We start from the raw sequence: 25,308 nt of genomic DNA on the forward strand, positions 1-25,308 counted from the left end.
GCATTAGCACAGGCTGGCCCCTCCCTGCAAGCTTCAGATCCTGCTCCTGAGGCCTCATTTTTCTACAAGGTAAAACATTAAACAACATCTCCTCAGTGTGTCAGAGCAAAGCTCAGGGTAAAAGTGGGCAGAACGCTACAAGCTCCCAGAATATCCTGAGCTGGAAGGGACCCACAGGGATCACAGTCCAACTCCTGCTGCCCAACACTATTTTTAAGCTGTTTTGCCTGTATGAGAAAAGAAAAGAGATATTTCAACAAGAAGAACTGGTTGTTCCTTTGCTGGTAGTACTGTCACCTCTGCCCTCCTCCATAATTAACCTCCCTTCATCCCTCTCTCCCAACAATTCCTTAAAATACTGAAATCAACTCCCTTTCTTCTCCTCATCAAATCTGAGGCTGGCCCACACTGAATGGGATGGAAATCTCCTGTTTCCCTTCTCAACATCCTGGTTAGGAAGGGAGAATCTCTGGCCTCCCTCTCCTGTCCCTTCTGCTGCCTCCTTCCATCAGGAAGGCAAACAGTGCCTGGAGATAAGATCACACAGGGATCAGAGAGCTCCTTGCTCCTGGGAAAGAACCTTTATCAAGGGCCTGAGGTTTTATCTTGAACAGATCACTTCACAGGACAATGGGTGATGGAATTCAGTATCTTCAACCAGCAGTGGCAACGATTTCAAATAATGACATTTTTATTGAAATACACCCAGGGTGAGAGATAAACACCTGAAGCCGGGAGTATCAACTCCAAAAGCCGTAATTAGGAGCAAATAGGTATTGACAGCACCAAAACCCACCTGCCTCCCACAGCTGCTCACTGCAACCCTTGGGGAACCAGCACAGAGAGAAAATCAGGGCAAACCTGCTCAGGAAGGGTCTGAGCACCACCAAACACAGCCAGCACCCACCACACACAGCCAGCACCCACCAAACACAGCCAGCACCCACCAAACACAGCCTGCACCCACCACACACAGCCAGCACCCACCAAACACACCCAGCACCCACCAAAACACAGCCAGCACCCACCAAACACAGCCAGCACCCACCACACACAGCCAGCACCCATCACACACAGCCTGCACCCACCACACACAGCCAGCACCCACCAAACACAGCCAGCACCCACCAAACACAGCCAGCACCCACCACACACAGCCAGCACCCACCAAACACAGCCAGCACCCACCACACACAGCCAGCACCCACCCACAGGACCCATTTCACTGCAGAAAATCAATTCTCACACACAGACCTTCCTCAGTAGCCACAATATGGAGAAATGGCAGCGATTCTGCTGCCAGTGGAACAGCAGCAGGATGAAGAACTCCCTCCCTCCCCAAAGAAACCGAAGTTGGGATTGCAAACTCTCCATTTGTTTGCCAGTGAGGATGAGCAGAATATCTCAGGTCACTCTGAAGCTGGGATCAAATCCCTGGGGACTGAGTCCTGGAAGATTAGAGTCGAGCCTAACTTGTGCCAATCATGTACTTCTAAAAGACTCTTCAACCCTTACAGTTGCCTTGAGCTAGAAATAGGATTAAAGAGCCATTAGTTTCCAGAAGTGACATTAGACAGGAGCTTTTTAAAATTCTGATTTTAAAGCAATATGAATTTTCAAGAGGTACAACTGAGCTCCCAGATTAGCACAATGGGCTACTTTCAGTGATTCACTAACCCCCAGCTCAACGAACACAAAGAGATTTTTCCAGAACTCCAAATGCAATTTTAATTTTTTTTATTTTTTTTTTTTTAAAGCAGAGAGTTTAATGTGAACAACCATCTGCTCTTGGAAGGACTCTCAGTGCCCCAGTCCAGTCAGCTCCACAGCACAAGTGCCAGGCACAAAGCCCAAAATTGCAGAGCACACTGGAGTGTCTCTCCCTCCACGTGTAAAAATAACCCAAAGCCTGCCTCAGCCTGCAGTGAATGAGCAGCATGAAGGAGCCATTTCACTAAGAAAAGGTGTTTGGGGAAAAACATTATGAAGTCATTTACTCATTCAGTTTAGCCAAGAAGATAATTAGTACACAATTCAACAGAGATGAATGACTACAAGATTCATCCCCTTGCCATTCCCCGTTATTTGTTTGGAAGAACCTGTTCACATCAGATTTATTTCCCTAAACTGGCAATCAGATTATTAATTACTGGTTGTTTTTATAGTGGATACCATACAAAGAGAAAGAAAAGCAAAGATTATGGTTCAAAGAGCCTGTATTCTAAAATAATAGCTCATTTCAGCTCCAGAAACAAGGGGAAAATGGTAACCAGGGGAGATCAGAGCTATCTGTGCCTTGTACCAAGTGACCTGTGTGAGCTGCCTCCCTCACCGGGCACAGCAACACGTATTCCTGAGAAAAACACGGATAATTGCCTACAGCAGAACAAAAGAAATTTGCTCATGAGTAATGAAAGATATTCTTAGACTAGGAAACCCCTTGTGCTAGAGGTGCAATGCCTCTACACACACACTTTTCTTTTCTGAGGAGAAAAAAATCCAGCATTCCAAAGGTTTAATGCTCCCCATCCATCAAACTGCAGCGTTCCCAACTACAGCTGCTTTGAAGTGAGAGCTGTGTTCTTGTCAGCATCAAAGCCACAAGTGTTGTAGCTGAGATTTGATAAAGATCACTGACACAGTTTGTAAAGTTTCCTTTATTTCTTCTGTTTGATCCCCTCTGTGTGGCTGATGGGGCAGCTGGGAACCAAGGGGATGCAAAGCCAGCACATTTATTCCTTGGAGCATGAAGGGGTTAAGGAGTGCACAGCTCTCAGACAGCACCAGTGCTGTTTAAGTGCTGTCATTACTACGGGCTCCTCTTATTTTAAACCTCACTTGTGCTGCACTTGGCATCACCCCTCGACAATTTTCTCTGCTGAGTAAAGAAAAAAAAAACCTCCCCGCTGATTTCTGCCAACGTGTTAACAAAATGTGAATAAAGACAAAGCTCTGCAGCACCACTCCTGATTCCTCTGGCCTTCCCCAGCCCTGCTGCCAGCTCTGTGCCAGGCTGGAATCTGCAAGCTCATTGTCCCAGGGGGCCGAGTCAGATCAGGCTGAAGGAGTGAGATGGAGCATGGAAGAACATCTCCCTCCCCTCCAGTCTCAGTGCTCTGCTCAAAAGCCTCTGTTATTAAACCAATCTGTGATCCTGTCAGACTTCCATAGATCTTCATTTCAAAGCAGGCCTGAGCTCTGAGCAGACACCTTCAGAAGGCAGGGATGGGTTGGAGCAAGAGCCTTCCTGGATCCAAGAGCTGCTCCTGGCAGCACAGCTGGGGCTCCTGGGCTGGCAGCACCTCCTGAGCTGCAGGGACCAGGGCAGGAGCCACCCCAGATGCTGCTGTGGAATGGGGGTGACCCCAGATCAGCACCTCCTCCTGCCAGCATCCTTCTGGAAAGTGCCAAGAGCAAGCACAGCTGGGAAGGGTCTCCTCTCTTTGCCTGGTCAGGGACAGCAGCTCACAGATGAACCTCAGCCTCTGAGATTTCTGATTTCAACCAATAGAACAGGCTCAGTAAAGACAGACATAAAATGCACAGACTGAAACTGAAATGGCAGCAGAGCACAGAATAATTCCATGCCTTCTGCAGTGGGTTTGGGTGAGAATAAAAACCAGAGAGGGCTCTGGGGGGGAAGCACAAACACAGCACGGAGCTGTGAAAGGGGGGCTGTGGCTGAGACCAATCCATCTGTCCCTCCTCACACAAGTCCCACAGCTGATTCCATCAATCCCAGGGTCTGGGTTGACCTTCATGGCTTTTTCTCTCAGTTAGATGAGGGTGAATGAAGAAAGGCAATACTTGAGTCCTAACTCCCCAAATTCTGTGCCTCCTCTGCAGCAGAAAAATGACCTTTTCATAATCTGTCTACAACAGCCTAATGAAAGACCACAGAAACCTGAGTCTATTAAAAAGAGAAATCTCCACTGTTCCAATTGCAGCACCTGATTGGGAAGATAATCCAAGCCAGAGCTTGTTCAGGACCACGTGCTGACCCCATGGATTCTGAAAGCAAAGCAGCAGTGAGCACCATCCCCTCATCCCTCTCCCCCAGCTCCAGGAAGAAGGGCTGGGGAGCTGGGTAGTGGTTTGTGCTGATTAACTAATGACTGCAGGGCTGTTAATGACTCGCTGCTCTCAGTTATCAGGGAATTACAGGGGGATACAGCTCTGCATCCCAACACACCTCCCAGCAAACCCACATGCACATGGATTCTTAGTGCAGAAAGCCCATTCCAAAGCAGATTTCACCTTCATTTTAGAAGAGTCAGGAGAGTGAAAAGCTGTTCTGCCTGGCCATACTTTATCTCACTTTCCTTTTATCCCTTTTAATGAATATCCCTGTTCCTTTCTCTCTCCCTTTTATCAACAGAAAAGGGTCTTGCTCTGCCAAATCTGCCTGAGAGCAAATGGTGTTGCAGTTAATCTATAAATCAACCATCACCATAAATTCTGCTCTTTCTCCATCCAAAACTGCAGAGCTGTAAAAGAGATTACATGGGACAGCAGAGGCAGGAAGGAAATCTGGGAGCTGTGAGGAGCTGCCATCATGGCCAAATGGCCTTCCCTGCTTCTCCTTTCTCCCCACTCCACCCAAAAAGCCTCCAAACCTCTGCTGCCAGGCCTGGAACACTTTCAGGAGCAAGGACACCTCACACACTTCCCATGGAAGATGATGCAGACCTTGGGGATTGAGGGAGGAAAGGCAGAATCTTCTCCTGAATTCCCTAACACCGAGAAACAGGAAAAGCAAAACTCAGAAAAATTAAAATTCTCAGTGTGGAGCATCAGCTCCCTCAAGGGCAAATCTCAGCTGTGATTCCAGCTAATGCAGCCTAAGGAATCTCAGGATCTCCAGGGTGCCAGGGCTACTGAGACCCCAAAAACCAACACTTGCAGTGCCCTCTGATCCCTGCAGTGACCCCAGCAGCCTGGGCAGTGCCCCCTGAGAGGAGGGAACAGCAGGAGGCAATAAATGATGAAGAGTCAATGCAGCCACACAGTTCTGTACCAAACACTAAAGCAGCTGCTTGCAGTGGGGTTACAGCACCTGGGAGGGTGTTAAAGCAGGGGGACAGAGCAGAGCCTCACGGGGAGAGGCAGCAAGGGGCAGCATCCTGCACGGAAAATGAGCAGAGAAGCTGGGAGAGTTCAGCTCCGTGACTGTATCAGGTCATTTTCCCCCTCCAAGGCAGTTTTCCAGGGATTAACGTCTCCTGTCCTGAGGGGAGGAGAGGACAAGAGCTGAGCAAAGAAAGCTGCAGTTCCTGCAGACAAGAGAGAGGATCCTCAGCACTTCAGACCTGCTGCTGCTCCTGGAGGAGCTCCTGGCCAAGGCCAGAGAGGATCCTTTGGGAATGCCCTCCCCAGGGAGCTCCTTGGGCTCAATCTCCCCCTCACAGACCTGCAGGGAAAGCTGAGCTGTCCCTGCTGACAGCAGCACCACCACAAACTGCAGAACTGCAGCTGGTACAAGAAAGCCACGAGCTTGGAAGGGACCTTAAAGCCCAGCCAGTGGCACCCCTGCCATGGGCAGGGACACCCCCTGTCCCAGCCTGGCCCTGGACACGCCAGGGGTGCAGGGACAGCCACGAGGAGGATCTGCCCTCCTTGCCTGATGCCCCACCCAGGGAGCCTCACTGGGGCACCTGGAGGGAAGAAAGCAGAAATTTGAAAATATTTTAACCAAAAAAGGTTTGGGGTAACTCCATGGACTCTCAGGTTTGCAGTCCTCAGACTTTCACAAGACAGAATTCCAGAAGTGTTCCTAGAATGTAATTGTATCTGTGACCACTGCTTCCAACTAATCATATTATTTTAAAGTTCCTTTAGTAATTTGTCCTTAATTCCACATAAACTGCTGTTCTGGCATAAAGTGTACTTTGTGATATCAAAGTCAAACAGATTAGGCATGATCCACTTCCAGCGAGGGAGTGTTTTGGAGAGGAGATGATATAACTTAAAAGCTAAAGCTGGCTCCCTGTTTTAATTAAAGGGGATTAAACATCCATCATGATAAGGGAAAAGGGACATTTTATAAAAATCAATTACCTTCCTCAGTGTCAGTCAGGTTTAACACCTGCGGTTTCTGAGAGAAGGAGGAGTGTAACATCCCAGCAGCACTCAGAGAGGGTAAATTAAATACTGTTGCTGTACAGCAAGATCACTCACAAAATATCCAAGGAAAATAACTTTATTACCAAATAACTTTATTACCCAGTCAAGTCACTTGACAAAAAAAGATGTTCCACTCCTAAAGTGTATTGGAAAATTCACAATACTGAGGTTCAAGGTTTCCTGCAGCACTGCCCCACCCCAGGAAGCCTCCAGGTAGGGATTGCACATCTTTATGGAGATAAAAGGAAATGCTGGAGGAGCACCTCAGCATCTAAAAATATTCCTTTGGAATTTCAAAGGCTGAGCCACATCCATTCCTCAATAAAATGCCATAATAACCATGAAGAATGAGGCCTGGCACTCAGCTTTGTTGCTTCTGTCATTATAAAATCAGTTTCTGCTTGCACCGTTTGACAATATGCTCAATTTTAGATCTCACACAGGAGTGTATGAGGTAATTATACATAATATGTATAATTGATACAGCAAAAATTCCTACCACGAGAGGTTTAATATGGGGCTGCAGAATTAAATACATTTTGGTTTTTTCAGAAGTTTGAGACTATGAAAAGGTGGCAATTAAATTCCTAACGCGAGAGGGATATTTTACTGTAATTTGAGAAAAAAAAAACCAGTGAAAGGCTGGATCTGGCAGCTCCCTGCCTGAGGGGCTTCACACGAGGTTACACAACTGCTCCCAATTCCAGGGGTGCTGCATGGGACGTGCCCACAGCTCCCTCCTCAAGCTGTCAGACTGATCCTGCAGCTGGGAACAGCCACAGGGTGAGAACAGGCTGAGGAGCAGAGCTTGTGCCTGGGAACAGAGGGAAAATCCAGCCCAGGGCCTCAGGGAAAACTGAGAGAGGACCCCACCAATCCACACCAACACCTCATCAATCCACACCAACATCCCCAGGGGCTGGCAGAGGATGGTGTCCCACCCCAACCTGAGGAAGAATTTCTTTCCATGGAGGCTGGCAGAGCTCTGGGACAGCTGCCCATGGAGTTTCCCTCTCTGGAGACATCCCAAACCCACCGGGACACCTTCCTGAGTCACCTGCTCCAGGTGACCCCACCTTGGACTGGGGAGTCTCCAGAGGCCCCTCCCAACCCAAATAATGCTGGGATTCTGTGAAATAAACACAGATTTTTCCTAAAACCCAATCAAATGAGGTTTGTGAGGGAAGCAGCTCCTTTCTCCCCTCCCTTCAGAAGACAGCAGGGCTGGTGGCTCCTCACCCTTCCCACAGCCTGGAGAGAAGCATATCAAGATAATTTATGGGAGACACAAAGAAAGAGTTACGGTTTTTAACAGGCAGTTTTGAAGCAGATACTACCAATATACAGAGTCCTTGGTTCCACTGAATAAATATCTCTGACAGCCAAACAATAACTCTGCCTCTTATTTTAGAGCTCAACCCCAAACTGGTAGACTTTGTAACTCTCCACACTCCTGCTATTCCCTGAGGTGCTTCCAAGATGATCACTGTCAGAGCCACGGAGTCTATAAAAAGGATGAAGGAAGCTGGGAAATTTCCACAGAGGTGGTGCCAGCAAAACAGAGTGAAGATTTCAGCCATCCCTGAGCACAGAATTGCAGCAGTGCAGTCCAAGAGCTCCCCCAGCTGAGCTCTGCGCTGCCTGCAGTCACTCCCACAACAGCTCAGGTACCTGCAAAGTTCCAGACCTGCTCCAGAGCATTCACATTTACTGTCTGCAGCCAAGGCTTGTTCAGAGGAGAGCCTGAGAACTCCTTAGGAGGAGCTGTCACAGTGCAGAACCAGGGAGGAGTGCCTTGGGAAGTGGCAAACTCCTGCCTGAGGCTCAAGGGAAGAGCAGGGAGGCGCTGCCAAAGCAGCAGTGGCATCCTGTCACATTCTGTGTCACACACTGCCACCTACCTATGGAAACTCCACTGAAAGGGACAAGCTCCTGCTCCAAACATGGCCTGTCTTCAAAACACTCATTCTCCCCCAGCTGGGCAGCTTTAGAGAACGAGTGACTCCCACAACACAGGATGGCTGGAGAAAGGATGGCACAACCCCACCCAAACCTCAGGCCAGCTGCTCCCACCCCTCCTGGAGCAGCCCAGTCCTGCTGGGACCGTGCTGGGGTCCCTGAGCTCCTGCTGGGGCTGTGCTGGGGTCCCTGAGCTCCTGCTGGGACCGTGCTGGGGTCCCTGAGCTCCTGCTGGGACTGTGCTGGGGTCCCTGAGCCACTGCTGGGGCTGTGCTGGGGTCCCTGAGCTCCTGCTGGGGCTGTGCTGGGGTCCCTGAGCTCCTGCTGGGGTCCCTGAGCTCCTGCTGGGGCTGTGCTGGGGTCCCTGAGCTCCTGCTGGGGCTGTGCTGGGGTCCCTGAGCTCCTGCTGGGGTCCCTGAGCTCCTGCTGGGGCTGTGCTGGGGTCCCTGAGCTCCTGCTGGGGCTGTGCTGGGGTCCCTGAGCTCCTGCTGGGGCTGTGCTGGGGTCCCTGAGCTCTCTGAGCAAAGGGGATGAGGAGCTTCCCATGGGCTGTGGCACCATCTGCTGGACATGGGACCAGGAAAATGGGTTGGAATGAAGGGATTCTGGAGGAAAAACTGACAGGATCCAAACTGAACCATGGAATACTCTGAGCTGCAAACCCACAGGATCATCAGCCCAGGACACCCCAACAACCCCACCCTGTCCCAGAGCAGTGTCCAAACGCTCCTGGAGCTGTGGCAGCCTTGGGGCTGTGAGCATTCCCTGGTCAGTGCCCCAGCACTCTGGGGAAGATCAGTCACATCCCAGCCAAGCCAGAAATACATTTCTGAAGCTCAGCCTTGTTTTACGGAGGTATCACAAGGGAATCCTCGTGCATCTGCCTCAGACGGTGAGCCCAAGGATCAGGAATGTTGGGAAACAGATTTCATGACATGTTGGAAAGGTTTTTAAAATTCCCATTCATGTTTCACAGCCAGCCCCTCCCTCCACCCCTTTCCAGGACTGGAAAAGAGCACTGGAGCCATCCATTTACAGCCTCCCAGCTCCTGGGGGCTTTTATGTGCCACAGGCAGCACCACCAGAGCCACTCGGAGTCCCCAGGGAGCCACAGCCCCGGGAGCTGGGAGGATCTCATCTGCCACTGCCAGGGCATGGTGACAGCAGAGCCTCCCTGTGACATTTCTGCTCTAATTTGCACGCAAATGTCAATATTTATTAGTCACATCAAAATCCTCGGCAAAGCTCCCCTGGGTTGCTGAGTCTCTGCACTTATGCTTTTAAATTGCTTAAAAAAGAAGCATATTGGCTCTTGGTAATTCATTCCAGACTTCCTACATTCTTTATTTCATCTTTAACTATCTACTGCTTTTGTGGAGAGTTACTTCCAGCCAGTCTATGCATCAACAGAGTTGAAAAATGCTTTACCACCATGCCAAAAAATGACCACGGAAAAGTAACCTTTTCACTGAACTTGTCCCTGGAGCTGTGAACGTATTTATGTATTTAAATCATGGAAATTTGAAAGTAACAGATGTTTCCTGCCTAGAGCACAGTGCAAGAACAACAGTGTTTCACTATTACAGTGCCTCTCAAGCATCCACACATTCCCATCCCCATTTGCTCTCCTGTGCATTAGTTTGCAAAAATCCCCAAGTGTTGAAATCTGGTTTTAATCGTGATGTCAACAAGTCTCCCTAATCCTGCTGAAAGTCAGGAATTAGGCCTCTGAGCAAGCCAGCATGAAAGAAAGTGAAATTGCTTTTAAATGTAGAGTAGGAGGGAAGAGGAGAGAAAAAATGGGAACTGAGAGATTAGGTAAACCTGATGGAATTTGGTAGAGCTGGGGAAAGGATATTTCAGTGGTGCCTAAGAGCCCTCACTTACCAGGATTTGGGCTCCCCAAAATGCAAATAGTTGATGCTGTAGAGATCCATGTCCTCTGTATGCCAAGCAAAAGTTGTCTTCCACATGCCGAAGTAGAGGTAGGGAGTGTTCACACCCTCGATGATGATGCCACACTCGTGTTCCACCATGTCCAGGAGGGTGTTCAGATTGCCAATGTTCCACTCATCCACGTCCTGGAATCCAGCAGAAATGGTTTGTACTGGCAGTGTCAGGAGCAGTCAGCTCCTTCCCAGTGCAGGTAAGAGTTCCCTCATTGACTGGACACCCTCAGCTCCCAGGAAGGTTTATTTGCTCCTCTCAAAGGCTCCACAGGCAGGAGGGAGCTCCAGAACTCTGAAGAGGCTCTTGCAACACCCCAGCATTAATTAACTATTCTGGTAAGGAACAGAGCATAAACTCAGGGTAAAACACACTCCTCTCAGAAGTTCTTCCCCTGAGCAGAAACACCTCAGTGTGGCCAAAGGGGCAGAACCTCCTACCTCAGCTCAGTGCTGCAGGTAGGAACAGGGAGAACATCTGGAGAACAGCTGTGTCTGTGCCTGGCTGTGTCCCACCCTGAGCACAGCAGGGAAAAGATGTGACACTCCCAGCCAAGCACCAAATCCTCTGCACCCCTGCCATGTCCATGGCTCTCAGCACCTCGTATCTCTGCTTATTCTAATTAATCCCATATTAAACCATACTGATAATAAAAAGACACTCTACATTCACACATAATCAGAGAGTACTCAAAAAAAGGCCACCTTCCACTCAAAAGAAAACTACAGAGGAAGAGATGTAAGTTATCTGGCTAAAAGGAGTAAGAACAGAGAAACCTTTATCATTACAGAATTACTTGAAGCAGAGGATGAAATTTCACCTGGAAAATTTCACCATGGAAAAGCTTAAACAATTTGAATTGTAAAATAATTCAGTGTGCAGGTGCATTGTATCCTAATGGAGCTGCCTACAGAGAAAAAACCCAAATGCAAATAATTTAAAATCCAAATGCAAATAATTTATACATGTTAAGAATCAAAACTATTTTTGATGAAGCACCATTTCCTTGAAATGCTCGTTTTTTCTGGCTTTCTAAGGAGCTTCAGCAGAAATCTCCATTTTATTCCCTTAAAAAAGAAACAAAACCCAAGGTATAGACATTTTTTTGCCACAGAATAAGAATTCTGCATAAGAATTTGTTTAAATCACACTTTTCCCCATTTTTCTACTAAAAGCCAGCTTCCACTGACTATTGTCCTGAATCTCAGGGGAAGTTTAGTCCCACTTTTGTAATGAGGGGAAAAAACCAAAGGTATTGGGGTTTTTTTAGGGTGGCTACATCAATGAGATTGTGAATTACTGCTCCTTAATGAGAAAAGTGCAATAAGGAAGTCAGTGTCCGTGTCTGATACGAATAAAGGAGAAGCACTGCACTTACTGCATCATACAGGGAGCCACTGATATCAGCCCCATAAATGGGGGACACAAAGGTGAGGTTCTTCCAGTACTTGCGCTCCAGGTCCTCAAAGTCCTGGTGGCGAGGGGTGCAGTACCTGCCAGGGAACACAGGGATGTCAGGAGTCCTGACAACAGCAGCACAGCAGCTGCTGAGGGTGCACTTCACCTTCAGCTCACAGAATTTTCTGCCTTCTCCAGCTCTGCACAAACCCTCCCGGGGCAGGCTGTGCTGCACCACGTCCCCACCCCATGGAAACGCCAGCTGATGCTATCCCACAGGGCGCTGGGGGCAGCTGCAGCTCTCAGGGGCCAGAAAAGCTCCAAAGCTGATTATCCTGGAATGGTTTGGGTTGGAAGGGACCTTAAAGCCCATCCAGGGGCAGCCCCAGCTGCTCTGGGCACCTGTGCCAGGGCCTGTCCCCCTCCCAGCCAGGAATTCCTTCCCAAGATCCCATCTAAATCCACCCTCCTTCAGCTTGAAGCCAGGACTGCATAAACTCAGTACTGATAAAACCCCAGGGTCCTCCAGAACTCTGGGAAACTCCAGACTCTGGGAACAGGATGGAACTGCAGGTGGCACAGCCCAGCTGACCCCAGTGTCCTGCAGAGTCCCTCTGACACCTGTGTCACCAGTATCAGCCCAAGCACTCCAAGCTGTTTGGGTTTCTACCCCAACCACAGAACACCTGTTCCAGAACAGCCAAGATCCTTTTTTGGTCCCAAGCCATTCCTTTCAGGAAGATTCTCAGCCAAATACTGACCTCGAACAATCTCTACACCAGCTCCCAGAAAAAGATCTGAGATACACCAAAACCCACCAAGCTACAAACTTGTTTGAGACTCAAGGAGAAGCAGTTTCCCCCAAAATGCTTCACATTTCACATGGCTGCATCTCCTAGTGAGCGAGTTTCTGGAAGGAAAAGCTCCCCAGGAGCCCCTCCCCAGCTGGAAGCCCCCCAGGCACGCACTTCTCGCTGTTGGCCAGGCGCCGGTACTCGCCCACGGTCATGGGCTTCTTCTGGATGTTGTACTGGGTGAAGAGCCCTGACTGGCCCGTGACCACCTGCTGGATGGGAGCTGGGATCACCATGTCATCGATGTCATCGTACGTCCGCCGCGGCTTCCACTCCTTGGGGGGGATCACCTGCAATGGGGGAGAGCAGAAGCTGTGGAATTGTTACACACTGGAGCTGTGGGCTTTGGATGGGCTCCACTCCCCTTCCAGGGCTCTGAACTGCAGCTGCAGGGGACACACAGCTGACCTGCAATGCTCAACTTAAGCCTACAAGTAAAGTAATTTCTTTACAACATCTGGAAGTCACCAACAAGCTTTATTAAAATAATCTCCCTAGCAGAGTCCTGCAAGGTAATTGCTTGTACACTTGAGTGGACAAGGAAACATTCCACAGAGAGCTCTTCATCAATAGCCAGCTCTCTTTAGAGCAGCAATAAACCCAGTAATTGACCTATGTTTTAGAAGAAATCAGAATTATTTCATGCCTAACAGCTTTATTCCTCCACTGTGCTTTATTAAGGCCAGCTAAATACCACTCCTAACAAGTCCTTGTCAGAATAAATGATCTCATCAGCCTGTGGTGACATGGCCACAGAAACACCCTTTCTAATCACTTAGTCCTGGAGTTCTCCAAGCAGTTCTGTGTCAGGTACTGGAATCCAGAAGCTTCACATGAGAAGCTCTCATAACCAGAGGGTGCTGGCACTGCCCAGGCTCCCCAGGGAATGGTCCTGGCCCCGAGGCTGCCAGAGCTGCAGGAGCTCCCAGGGATTGTTGGGGTGTCTGTGCAGGCCCAGGAGCTGCACTGGATCATCCCTGGGTCCCTCCCAACTCAGGACATTCCATGGCTCTACAAAAGCTCTGCAGCTCCTTCCTTCCCTCTCTCCATAACCAAACCAGCTCAACTCCTGAGCACAAAGGGCTCAGAAGGCAGCTCCACCCCACCAGCAGCCCCTCACCCTGTCCCCCCCTGCTCTGTCCATCCTCCCACCCTGTCCACCCTTGCCCTGTCCATCCCCTCACCCTGCCCATCCCTGTCCATCCCCACCCTGCCCATCCCTGTCCATCCCCACCCTGCCCATCCCTGTCCATCCCCACCCTGCCCACCCCATCCCTGTCCATCCCCTCACCCTGTCCATCCCCTCACCCTGTCCATCCCCTCACCCTGCCCATCCCTGTCCATCCCCACCCTGTCCACCCCATCCCTGTCCATCCCCGTCCATCCCCACCCTGTCCCCCCCTGCCCTGTCCATCCCCTCACCCTGTCCACCCCATCCCTGTCCATCCCCGTCCATCCCCACCCTGTCCCCCCCTGCCCTGTCCATCCCCTCACCCTGTCTATCCCCTCACCCTGTCCACCCCAGCCCTGTCCATCCCCACCTTGGCCAGCCCTGCCCTGTCCATCCCCACCTTGGCCAGCCCAGCCCTGTCCATCCCCTCACCCTGTCCATCCCCCTCACCCTGTCCATCCCCTCACCCTGCCCATCCCTGTCCATCCCCACCTTGGCCAGCCCAGCCCTGTTCCCCCCTCACCCTGCCCATCACTGTCCATCCCCTCACCCTGTCCATCCCTGTCCATCCCCACCTTGGCCAGCCCTGTCCATCCCCTCACTCTGTCCATCCCTGCCCATCCCTGTCCATCCCCACCTCGGCCAGCCCTGCCCTGTCCATCCCCACCCTGCCCAGCTCTGTCCATCCCCACCTTGGCCAGCCCTGTCCATCCCCTCACCCTGTCCATCCCTGTCCATCCCCACCTTGGCCAGCCCTGCCCTGTCCATCCCCACCCTGCCCATCCCTGTCCATCCCCCCACCCTGCCCAGCCCTGTCCATCCCCACCCTGCCCTGCCCTGTCCATCCCCACCTTGGCCAGCCCAGCCCTGTTCCCCCCTCACCCTGTCCATCACTGTCCATCCCCACCCTGCCCATCCCTGTCCATCCCCCCACCCTGCCCAGCCCTGTCCATCCCCACCCTGCCCTGCCCTGTCCATCCCCACCTTGGCCAGCCCAGCCCTGTCCATCCCCCCACCCTGTCCATCCCTGTCCATCCCCACCCTGTCCATCCCTGTCCATCCCTGTCCATCCCCACCTTGGCCAGCCCAGCCCTGTGGGCTCCCTGGGACTCCATGAAGGCGATGAACCTCCCGAAGTCGCGGAACTCCTCCAGGGAGGGTCGGAAGGTCATGATCTTGCAGCCAGGGTTCTGCGGGCTCGGGTTTTCCGACCCCATAGTTCCAGTCCTGAGAGGGGACACGGCAAGGAAAGGGGCAGAGAAAGATACTGGTTAAAATCTTGGTTTTAACTCCCAGCTCTAATGAGTTCCACTGAGAGCCTGGAGAGATGTTTGATTTTTGTTTGTAGGAACTACCCTCTAACATGGATATGAGGAGCTTCCAACCAAAAATCCACTTAGTCAGGAACTCCTGACAGCAGGATCACCCGAGAGCTCAGACAGGGGCTAAATACAGAGCACGGGCTTGACATCTCCCCCCAGGTCACCACAGAAAGTGGTGCCTCATCAGGATGGTGTCACAAAAATAACAACTTCTCACCACCTTCAGCACTGTCAGTGTGTACAACCTGCCACCCTGCAAGTGTTCCACCAGAATGCTCCATTTTCTGCTTAAGTTCAAACCCAACAGCTTTACCCAGTTTGGGTTTGTTTTTTTTCATGTGCTAGACTACATTAAAAATTATAAAATTAAGGGGTTTTTTTAACGTAGCTTCATTATGGTTTTGTATTTGCAATGTACATAAATACAATAAAGTGTCAGGCAAGTCTTACAAGAAATACAGATGCACAATTCCAAAACATCCAGAACAAATTCTCCAACTATTCAGGATGAAATCACAATTTTTTAAATGGGCTTTTTTAAGGTAATGCTGGAAATCTGTAAGGGCAGTAAAAGGTTTTAGTGGAGTTTCAGCTGCAGATGGCAGTGCTGGGCTGCGGGAGGATGGAGCTGCAGGAAACGGCTCCAGCGAGACTTTTACATCCAAGAAAAGCATTTGTGCATTTAAACTGATCTCAGAGCAGCCAAGAAGAACTGCAGATGCTCCTGGAAGCACTCACAGCGTTAGGAAAACACAAAGTAAAGCAGGGAGCACTCCTGGATCTGTGCTGGAAGGGGGGAGTGTGGCACAGAACTCGCCCCAGGGAATTAATCCTGGAAATAAAACCAGCAGCACACACTCCAGCGGACAGATCCCACACCCAGGGCACCAAGGTTTCATTTTAACTGGGTAAAACTTTCCATTTCAAAGGCACATGAACGGTTTTGAGTGAAATTTAAGAAACCAGAAAACATTAGAATTTTACACAGTAACTTTTATGCAAATTTGTTTCAAAACAAGGATCTGCAAGTCTTATATCCTTCCCCAAGGAGTCTTTAAAGGAATTTTATGCATAAAATCACAGCTTTTCACAGTCAGAAAAGCCCTTCCCAAGCCAGAGATGCAGAACCCAGTCCAGAATAAAATCAAATTATGAATCCCAGTATTGCAGGAAATCCCAGAGCAAAACCAATTGAGGGAGAAAAATACCATTTCACCCCTTTCACCCCAAGATACTTCCAATTTCCAAGAGAAATTGTTGCAGCTTGGAAACAAAAGGGCCGTTTAAGCAACCCCTCCATCCTCAGGGTGGCCCTGCCCAAGGAGATTCCCAACCTTGCCAAGCAAGGAACAAAAATTGCCTTTTGAGAACAAAAATGGCTGTTTCAGGGTCAGCACTGGAGGAGAAGCAGCAGATTGATCCCTGCCCCTGGGAACTCTTCCCTACACAAATGTTCAGCAGGAACTCAAGGAGGGAATCCCTGGGATGAGCTGGGGTCCATCTGCCAGGGGTTTGCTCTGTACCCCCAAAACGGGGCTGAGCCAGAGGGAAAGGGGCTGCTGGAAGTGGGACAGGGACAGAAAACATCCCAAACTCTGCCCCAGCCTTGCTGGGAATCCTGCAGCTATTCCTGAGCGGGGTCTGGAAATGGCAGGGCCGAGGGAAGGAGCTGGCTCGGGAGAGGAGCCCGAATTCCGTCCTGAGGAGGAGCCCTGCCAGCACCATCTGCTCCACACAGCCTGCCCAGGATCTGCAGCTTTACCCACAACCAGGGGGAAAAACAAACAGCCAAAGCCAAGCTTTATCCCATCTTTGCCTCAAGATTCTCTCACAAAATTCCAATTTTCAGTCAATAAACTCAGCAAAGAGTGAAAATACACACTCCAGTAAGGAAGGGAGATCAAAAACTACTTCATGCATAGCTTAATCAATTAATTAAAGGATAAAACTACTTCTTCCAAAGCTTAATTAATTAATTAAAAGGTCTACTGCCTCAATACAAGCAGCATCACCTGGCACTCTGAATTTCTTTAGTCCAGAGACAGCAAAGCACAAGATTTTTCCATGTGCAGTCCCATCTACAGAACATTTCAACACCTACCCCAGATAATGTACATTCAGCTAATCAAATAAATTAAGATATTACAATGAAATGGCCACAGAGCTGGTGGGAAGGGGGAATCAGATCCAGGACCTCAGTGAGATGTGGCAGCTTCCCCCACTGGCCCCAAGAGCTGGGAACAGCCAGGCCACAGGAAAAACTTGGGGAGAAAAGAATTTCCTTGCCAAGGGCTCCCCACATGGCAGCAGTGACTGCTTTGGGAGAGCAGTGCCAGGAGGCAGGGTCACCCCAGGGCTCGTGGCCACCTCTGGCCCAGGGCTCATGGTCACCTCTGTTCCCGGGCTCGTGGCCACCTCTGGCCCAGGGCTCATGGCCACCTCTGTTCCCGGGCTCGTGGCCACCTCTGGCCCAGGGCTCGTGGCCACCTCTGGCCCAGGGCTCGTGGCCACCTCTGTCCCAGCTCCTGGGATCACTCAGGACACTCAGCCAAGGCAGCAGGACAGGCCTGCAGCTCCATCCGGGGTTTTCAGGAGATGGCCTCAATTAAGCAGTGCCCTAACGAGCTCCCAGACCAGGGGAAGGTTCCAGAGCAGAATCCAGAGACTCAGAGGCTGCTCTGAGAACACCGAGAGCCCCTTCCAGCCCCAGCAGTGCTGCGGGTGAGGATGAGATGGGAACAAACCCCTCTCTCCATGCTGAGGAGGAGGATTCTGCAGGCAGAGCCCCCATTAGCTCCTGAAAAGAAGAGTGAAGGTATTTTTCTCAGCTGGATACATTCTGTTTCTTTGTAAGAGAGTAACTGAAATATTATGAAAACCTTCTAATTTCCAACCATTGTGAGGAAGCTCTAAACCTTGTCTCCAGAGGGACGATCCCGGTGCACACAAAGAACTGAGTTTTAATTTCAGTGACTTTTACATGAGACTTTTCCCTTCCAAAACTGATGTGAACCAAGACACTTTTGTGACTGAAATCCTGCACCTGTTGACTGAAACCTTTGTACAGCAGAGAAAAGGTCCAAGCCCCCAGCTGAGATGAATGCCTGGAGCTTGTTCCAGCCCTGGCAGGACTGGGAATCCTTCCTGCAGGAAAGGTTTGGGGTTCCCAAGCAGCTCCCACTGCTCTGCTGGCAGCTCCTCCTCTGCTGGAGCCAGGGGTGACCTGGACCACAGCAGCTCCTTCAAACTTGCTCTTAACTCATTGTTTTACTCCTAAGGCACAAACATTCATGGAAACCTCGTGTGTTTATCTGAAATGGCATTTTTGGATGAATCAGGCTGGAACACAGAGGGCAGATTCTTCTATTTCCATCTACTTCCTTTCTCACTAAGCCAACAATGACTCTCATTTCCATCAGTTCTCACGGATCAGGCTCCATCCAAGGTTTCTGAGCAGAACCAAAGACAAACTCTCACAAGACATCAGGTCTGTGTATAAAATAGACTACTAAAAGCTATATATATTCCAGCTATAATGGTTATGTGCTGTAAGGATATCTGAGACAACTTTCCTTCCTTCCCAAGAATCAGATTCCAACATTTAGACACACAAAGTGTAAACTTTGAAGTTTGCTGCTGCTCAGCCCAGTTTTAAACAACTGTACAATTACAGCGAGGATTTAAACTAACACCTTTCCCCCCAAAACATTTATATATTCATTACATTTTTAACATTCAAATTGCTTTGAGTTTTGTATATTCTCCATAAAGGCTAAGTAAACATAACAGAGGAAATATTTGGGAAGGAGGAACAGAGACAACAATCCCATCCAGCACAGGGATGGAGATCTACAGTGCCTGGGATCTGACAAACTGAGAGTTATTTTCTATTAAATTTTACACTCCACAAGGCTCCTCCGCAATTCCAGATCCCCCTGTACTCAAAATCAAGCAGCATATGTAGCTCATTAAGGGAAAATAAAATTTTCCCTCAAAACACCCTCTTTGCTGTAGAAGTGCACAGTTGCTCACACATTTCTCTAACAACAAAATTATTTAGTCACAAACAGTATTTAAAAGAAAAAGTGGTTACATTTAAGAGCAATAAATCTGGATGACTTTAAAACAGTTTATTATTGCCTGAGGCAAGGTAGTTAACATGTAATGGTTATTTCTGACTAAATCCAGATCAGAGCCTCAAAAACTCAAGTTTGACTGAACAGACAAGATAAACTCAACCTCACAAATCCATTCTCAAACCAGAGCTGAGGCCCAGCCTGGCCAAGGACTGCAGGAGCCTCCGTTTGCTGCATGCACGAGTTCTCTCTGCTGCATTTTATTATCTTCCCTGCATTTACTGCAAGGCTTCAGGAGTGTTTCAAAAACAACTTGAGAAATAAGCATTAAAAAAGGCACCTCATGTGGGCTGAGCCATTGGATCTAAACAAGCATTCCAAGTTTTAACCCATGGCACCTCAATCCAAGGCAGCAGCACCACAAGTGTTAAAATAAGCATCCCACAGTCTCTTGTATTATGGGAAATGGCATCAGAAACCTTGCAAAGCAACCAGGAACCTCGAGCAGTGCAGTGCTTTCCCAAAAGGTGATTCCTGCTTCACATTCACACCTGAATAAGGACTAATTCCCAGTTTTCCTTCCACAGCCCTGCCAGAACGAAAAGCCTGCAGTTCTCAGTAATTTGCTCGACTTCTCTAAGCTCCTTTGGATTTTTATAACAAAAATCTCAGTGGCTGGGGCTGGCTGAGGCCCTTGGGAAAGGAAGCCCTGGGCTGGGTGTGTGCCCGGGCTGGGTGTGACACACTGACCCAGTTCCAGCTGCCAGCACATCCTGGGGATCCTGAGGAGCAGGGACAGGGTGAGCCTGGCATGGCCCTGCAGCCCTGAGCCCTGACACACCTGGCCAGGGACCCCCTGAGCCCTGACTCACCTGGCCAGGGACCCCCTGAACCCTGACACACCTGGCCAGGTACCCCCTGAACCCTGACACACCTGGCCAGGTACCCCCAGAGCCCTGACACACCTGGCCAGGGACTCCCTGAACCCTGACACACCTGGCCAGGGACCCCCAGAGCCCTGACACACCTGGCCAGGTACCCCCAGAGCCCCAACTCACCTGGCCAGGGACTCCCTGAACCCCAACTCACCTGGCCAGGGACCCCCAGAGCCCTGACTCACCTGGCCAGGGACCCCCAGAGCCCTGACTCACCTGGCCAGGTACCCCCAGAGCCCTGACACACCTGGCCAGGTACCCCCTGAACCCTGACACACCTGGCCAGGGACCCCCTGAGCCCTGACACACCTGACCAGGGACCCCCAGAGCCCCAACTCACCTGGCCAGGGACCCCCAGAGCCCTGACACACCTGGCCAGGGACCCCCTGAACCCCAACTCACCTGGCCAGGGACCCCCAGAGCCCTGACACACCTGGCCAGGTACCCCCTGAACCCCAACTCACCTGACCAGGGACCCCCAGAGCCCCAACTCACCTGGCCAGGGACCCCCAGAGCCCCAACTCACCTGGCCAGGGACCCCCTGAACCCCAACTCACCTGGCCAGGTACCCCCTGAACCCTGACACACCTGGCCAGGGACCCCCTGAGCCCCAACTCACCTGGCCAGGTACCCCCAGAGCCCTGACTCACCTGGCCAGGTACCCCCTGAACCCCAACTCACCTGGCCAGGGACCCCCTGAACCCTGACTCACCTGGCCAGGTACCCCCTGAACCCCAATAACCTGGCCAGGTACCCCCAGAGCCCCAACTCACCTGGCCAGGTACCCCCAGAGCCCTGACACACCTGGCCAGGTACCCCCAGAGCCCTGACACACCTGGCCAGGGACCCCCTGAGCCCTGACACACCTGGCCAGGGACCCCCTGAACCCCAACTCACCTGGCCAGGGACCCCCAGAGCCCCAACTCACTCAGCCAGGTACCCCCTGAACCTCAGCCCCCCAGGCCTCTCTCAGCTCACACCCATTCCACACCTCTCAGCCAAACCTGCAGCTCGAGCAGTGCCAATCTAAATCCTAAATTAAACCCAAAGCTTCAAGGTGAAACGAGACAATTTGAATCTCTCCCAGCTCTGTTTTATCCAGGTCCCTCTGGAAGCTGCAGCTCCAAACCTGACACACCCTCCCAGGAAAAGCAGCTTCTTCTGCCAACTGAACCGAGATCAAATATGGGAAACTTCACAAAAACTTCTTATCTGCACCAAAACCTCACCAAAGGCCTCTCCACTGCCCTGGGGGTGTATCCAAAATTGTGAAGGAATATCAGAAAAACCTCAGAAATCACCTTAACCCCCCACCAACTTCCAACATTCACTTCTTGGGCCATATTCAAAAGCAGGCTTTCTAACAGATTTGGGAACTAAAGGACACTCTTGTAATCTCTAAGGATCTGGGAACTGTGGCTTGTTCATGAACTTCATGAAACAGCAAAGAAATATAAAAATAATGAAGCTTCTGGTCACTTCTGCCATGATTGAGGCACGCACAGCCCAAGGAAGGGCAGAATACAAATGTGTTCTCCTGTGGAATCCATTAAGAACATAACTGAGGAACTGCTTCATTTATAAAGGAGAGTGATTTACCCAATGAAAATATAAATGAAAATAAGTACCTTAATTAAGCCATGGTAGCAAATTACTTTATCCCCAAGTTGTGACAAGACAGAACATATTTGGTCCAGAACAAAGGTTAACAAGAGGAAATCTTATTAAGCCACGATCAGTTTAGTGGAGAACACTGGAAATGGAAAATCACCTTTCTCATCCCACAGAGATAAGACATTAATATCCCCCAACCAGGGTGAAATGAAAGGATTTCTGCCAACATTTTGCAGTACCCCAAGATTTCAGCTGCTCCTGCAAACGGACAAACCCTCTTGAATTCTCTACCAGATGACAAATAATTATTTCCAGCAGCGCCTTGTGCAGCCCCGGAGGATCCCGGTGGCATCCAAACCCATTAAGCAAATCCCTCACTTGTGGTGACATATTTAGCTGTCATCCATCTTTGCTATTAACAGATGCTCCAGTGAAGGAACGTGGAGCAGCACAGGCACTGCAAACCCTTCCCCACAGCACACCCCGAGCACTGAATGAGTCAGGAACGGGGGAAATCACCAGTCCCGGGTCCTCCTGACTGCCCAGAATTAATTAAGGAACACCAAGTTTCTCCTGACTGCCAAGAGCTTTCCCTCCCTGCTGCCTGGGTGGCTCAGCCTGCAGTTCACAGTGATTATTTCTGCTCTCAGGTGGATTCCCTGCTCTCAAACATGAGATTTAGACTGGCAAGGTGAATCAGAGCCTCCTGATGCTGACATTGTTTGTTGTAGTGCAGCTGGACATCCCAGGAGGAAATAAAACACAACCCTGCATAAATGTAAAGTGCCCACAGAGCTCCCATGCCTTTCCAGCAGGGCTGGCCAAACTGGTTTTCCCAACTCACATCAGATTTCTTGCGACCTTTTATATGGAAATAGCTCGAGCTGTCTGCATTTTGGGTGATCCAAAACACCTGCAGAGCTGTGGAACTCTCACTTTATCTGCTAAACCTTCCTCTGGTGCATGACAGGTGAGAGCAGCCCTGTCCCCACAGCTCAGGGTGACAGGTGAACATTTCCCATGGGCCAACAGCCAGGATTCTCTACAGGAAATGCCTGGAACTCTCCCTGAAAGTGAATTTTGCTGTTGACTTCCCCTCAAAAGCTGATGAAACCCCTCATGTGTGTGAGGTTTTATTTGTAATAGCCCACATTCATCCTAAAGGCAAACTTGGAACATGAGACCTGTGTGCTTTGGGTCTTTACCAAAGTGTTCTGACTCCTATATATCTTATATATATATATTTATGTCCTTTTGAATATACATATATATATATATTACATATTTTATACATAATGTTTATACATAAGACCATATATATTCTGGTTCCACTGGACCAGTTAAGGGAATTATCTCTTTCCAACCAGAATAAAAAGGAGAAAGAACAATCCACCACAGAGTGTTAGACAGAATTTTCCTGTCAAAAGATGCTCCAGAGAATGTTTCATCCATGAATATCAGCTCTGGAACAAGGAATTACTTTAAATCCACCTACATCTCCTTTGCATGGGAGGAACTCCTGCCTCTCATGAGACAGGAACAGCCGTGGATTCCTTTAGGATTCCTTTAGGATTCCTTTAGGATTCCTTCAGGATTCCTTCAGGATTCCTTTAGGATTCCTTCTGCCCCTGCAGGAGTTGGACAACCTGCCCCAACTTCTTCTCTTGTTACAGGGAAACCCAAGAATTGGGAACTTGCTGTCACAGAGCAATTACCAAGAGCTCCAACAGTTACCTGATGCAATTGCTGAAATGTAACTGTAAGTTTGCAATTCTAGGCTTAAGGTTTCCCTGCCTGTGAATTTCAATGAAACAGGAAAAGGAAACTGAGGAGAAAAAAGCAAAAGTTCCCAGGAAAGAAGCAATGTTGTGGGTGAAATGCGATCAGGTTTCAGACGGACAGAGTTCTTTAAAATTAACTCTTTTTCTTAAAGGAAACTGTTTTGGGAGGGTCAAGCTTGCTGTAACACAGATTTACATCCGATGTCCCAGAGCAGCAGCACAGCCCCTGCAGCAGCTCCAGTCAAACACAGAGGGAGCGAGGTGGAAATGAACCTCACTGCTGACTTTCACTGCTCAGGGCAAGGGGTCCACAGCAGCCTTTCTGCAACACCCCTGGCTCCCAAACAGCTCCAAACCAAGAGCTCCAGGAAAGCCAAGAGCCAGCTTGGGATGGATCACAGAATGTCCTGAACTGGGAGGGATGATCCAGTGCAGCTCCCGGCCCTGCACAGAGCCCCAGCAATCCCACCCTGAGCATCCCCGGGAGCTCCTGCAGCTCTGGCACGGCCGGGACTGTTCCTGGGGGAATTCAGTGTCCAACACCCCCGGGGAAAAACCTTTCCCTGAGCTCCATCCCAAGCCCTGGCACAGCTCCAGCCCTTCCTGGGTCCTGTCCCAGAGCAGAGCTCAGCCCCTGCCCCTCTGCAGCCCCTCTGAAGAGTTCCCCTTCCACCACATCCCATCCATCTTCCAGGTTCCTGCAAACAGGAGCAGCTGGAACCCGGACAAGTCACCCAAGTGTGCCTGGACACACAAACCCTGCAGCTGGAACCCGGGCAAGTCACCGAACTGTGCCTGGACACACAAACCCTGCAGCTGGAACCCGGGCAAGTCACCCAAGTGTGCCTGGACACACAAACCCTGCATCTGGAACCCGGGCAAGTCACCGAACTGTGCCTGGACACACAAACCCTGCAGCTGGAACCCGGGCAAGTCACCGAACTGTGCCTGGACACACAAACCCTGCAGCTCCCGGCCCCGCCGGGGGTCCCGCTCCTGCCGACAGCACCGCACACACGGACAAGTAACGCAAGGATTTAAAGAAAACCGGAAGAAAAGAGCTTCGGTTCGTCCCCAGACTTTGTCAGTCTCCGGAGGAGGAGAGCAGAGATGAAACCGTCAAACCCCTCGCCGGTGTCACGCTCCTGCCCCCGCTCTTCCCAGCACGGAGCGCCCGCAGCGAATCGCGGAGCCAGCGGCATCTTCTGCTCGCCCCCAGCCCACGGCCCCGAGCCGAGCCCCGGGATCGCCATTTGCCCACGCCTGTGGCCCAAAGCCCCGCGGTGCCGGTGAATCCCCGGGGGCTGCGGGGCTCCAGGGAGCCGGGGCCGCCCTCGGCCCGCGCACCCCGAGCGGCCCGGGGGGCTCGGGGGTCCCACCCACACAAAGCGCGGCGGGGCCCGGCCCGGCCCGGCCTGCGGGAGCGGCGGCGCAGAGGCTGCGGCCGCGGGGCCGGAAGGGAGCGGCAGCGCCGGGGCCGCGCCGGGAGCGGCGGGGACGGGGCTCGGGCCGGGAGCGGCGGTGGGAGCGGGCCCGGCGCCCCGCGGGGGGCGCAGTGCGGGGTGCCGGGCGCGGGGGCGGCGGGGCCCGCTCGGGCCGGGCCCGGGGCCGGGGCCGGGGCCGGGGTCGGGGGCGCGGTCCGGCCGTACCTGCGCGCGGGGCCCTCGGCGGCGCGGGGGGCGCAGCGAAGGGGGGGCGCCCAGGCGAGCGCAGCGCCCCGCGGCCACCACCTGCGCCCGCCTCCCCGCCGCGCCCATTGGTCGCGAGCGGCACCGCCTTTGCGCCCATTGGCCGCCCCGCCGGGGACGGACGGCGGGTCCAGCCAATGGCGAGGCCGCTCGCCGAATAACAAGGCGAGCGCGGGCTCTGATTGGCCCGTGGCGCGGAGCGGCGGCCCGCCCAGCGACGGGCGGGGCAGCGGGGAGCGCTCCCGTCGCTCAAGCGCTTTCCGCCAATCGCACGCAGCCATCGACTGCCGGCGGCCCGCCCCCAGCGGCCATTGGGCGAGGCGCGCACCGGGCGGGCGCTGATTGGCTGCGCGCGGTGCCCGTCGAGCGCGGGGCGGGGCGGTGAGGACGTGAGGAGCCGCACAGCGCGGGGCGGGGGCGCTGCGGCCGCGCTGCGCCAA

At 51.5% G+C, this 25,308-nt stretch overlaps 1 protein-coding gene across 9 annotated transcripts in view; it reads right to left on the bottom strand.

The window, feature by feature from the left end:
* The window catches only part of KDM4B (lysine demethylase 4B), a 71,134-nt gene extending 46,181 nt beyond the window's left edge, over positions 1-24,953 (bottom strand). For 8 of the 9 annotated variants that reach the window (XR_009279719.1, XR_009279721.1, XR_009279720.1 and 5 more), the window contains exons 1-5: positions 24,830-24,953; positions 14,529-14,679; positions 12,396-12,571; positions 11,408-11,522; positions 9,970-10,163 (exon numbers count right to left, since the gene is read on the bottom strand). Coding sequence is in view for 6 of the 9 variants with exons in the window: in XM_058858734.1 (XP_058714717.1) it covers positions 9,970-10,163; positions 11,408-11,522; positions 12,396-12,571; positions 14,529-14,669 (626 nt within the window). In the remaining 3 variants the exon portion in view is untranslated. Of the gene's footprint in view, positions 1-9,969; positions 10,164-11,407; positions 11,523-12,395; positions 12,572-13,852; positions 13,868-14,528; positions 14,680-24,829 lie in introns of those variants that run through there. The other variant, XM_058858735.1, reaches the window with a different exon arrangement.
* Positions 24,954-25,308: the final 355 nt, after the last annotated feature.

Source organism: Poecile atricapillus, chromosome 28 (genome assembly GCF_030490865.1).
Source record: "Poecile atricapillus isolate bPoeAtr1 chromosome 28, bPoeAtr1.hap1, whole genome shotgun sequence".
Classification (NCBI taxonomy): domain Eukaryota; kingdom Metazoa; phylum Chordata; class Aves; order Passeriformes; family Paridae; genus Poecile; species Poecile atricapillus.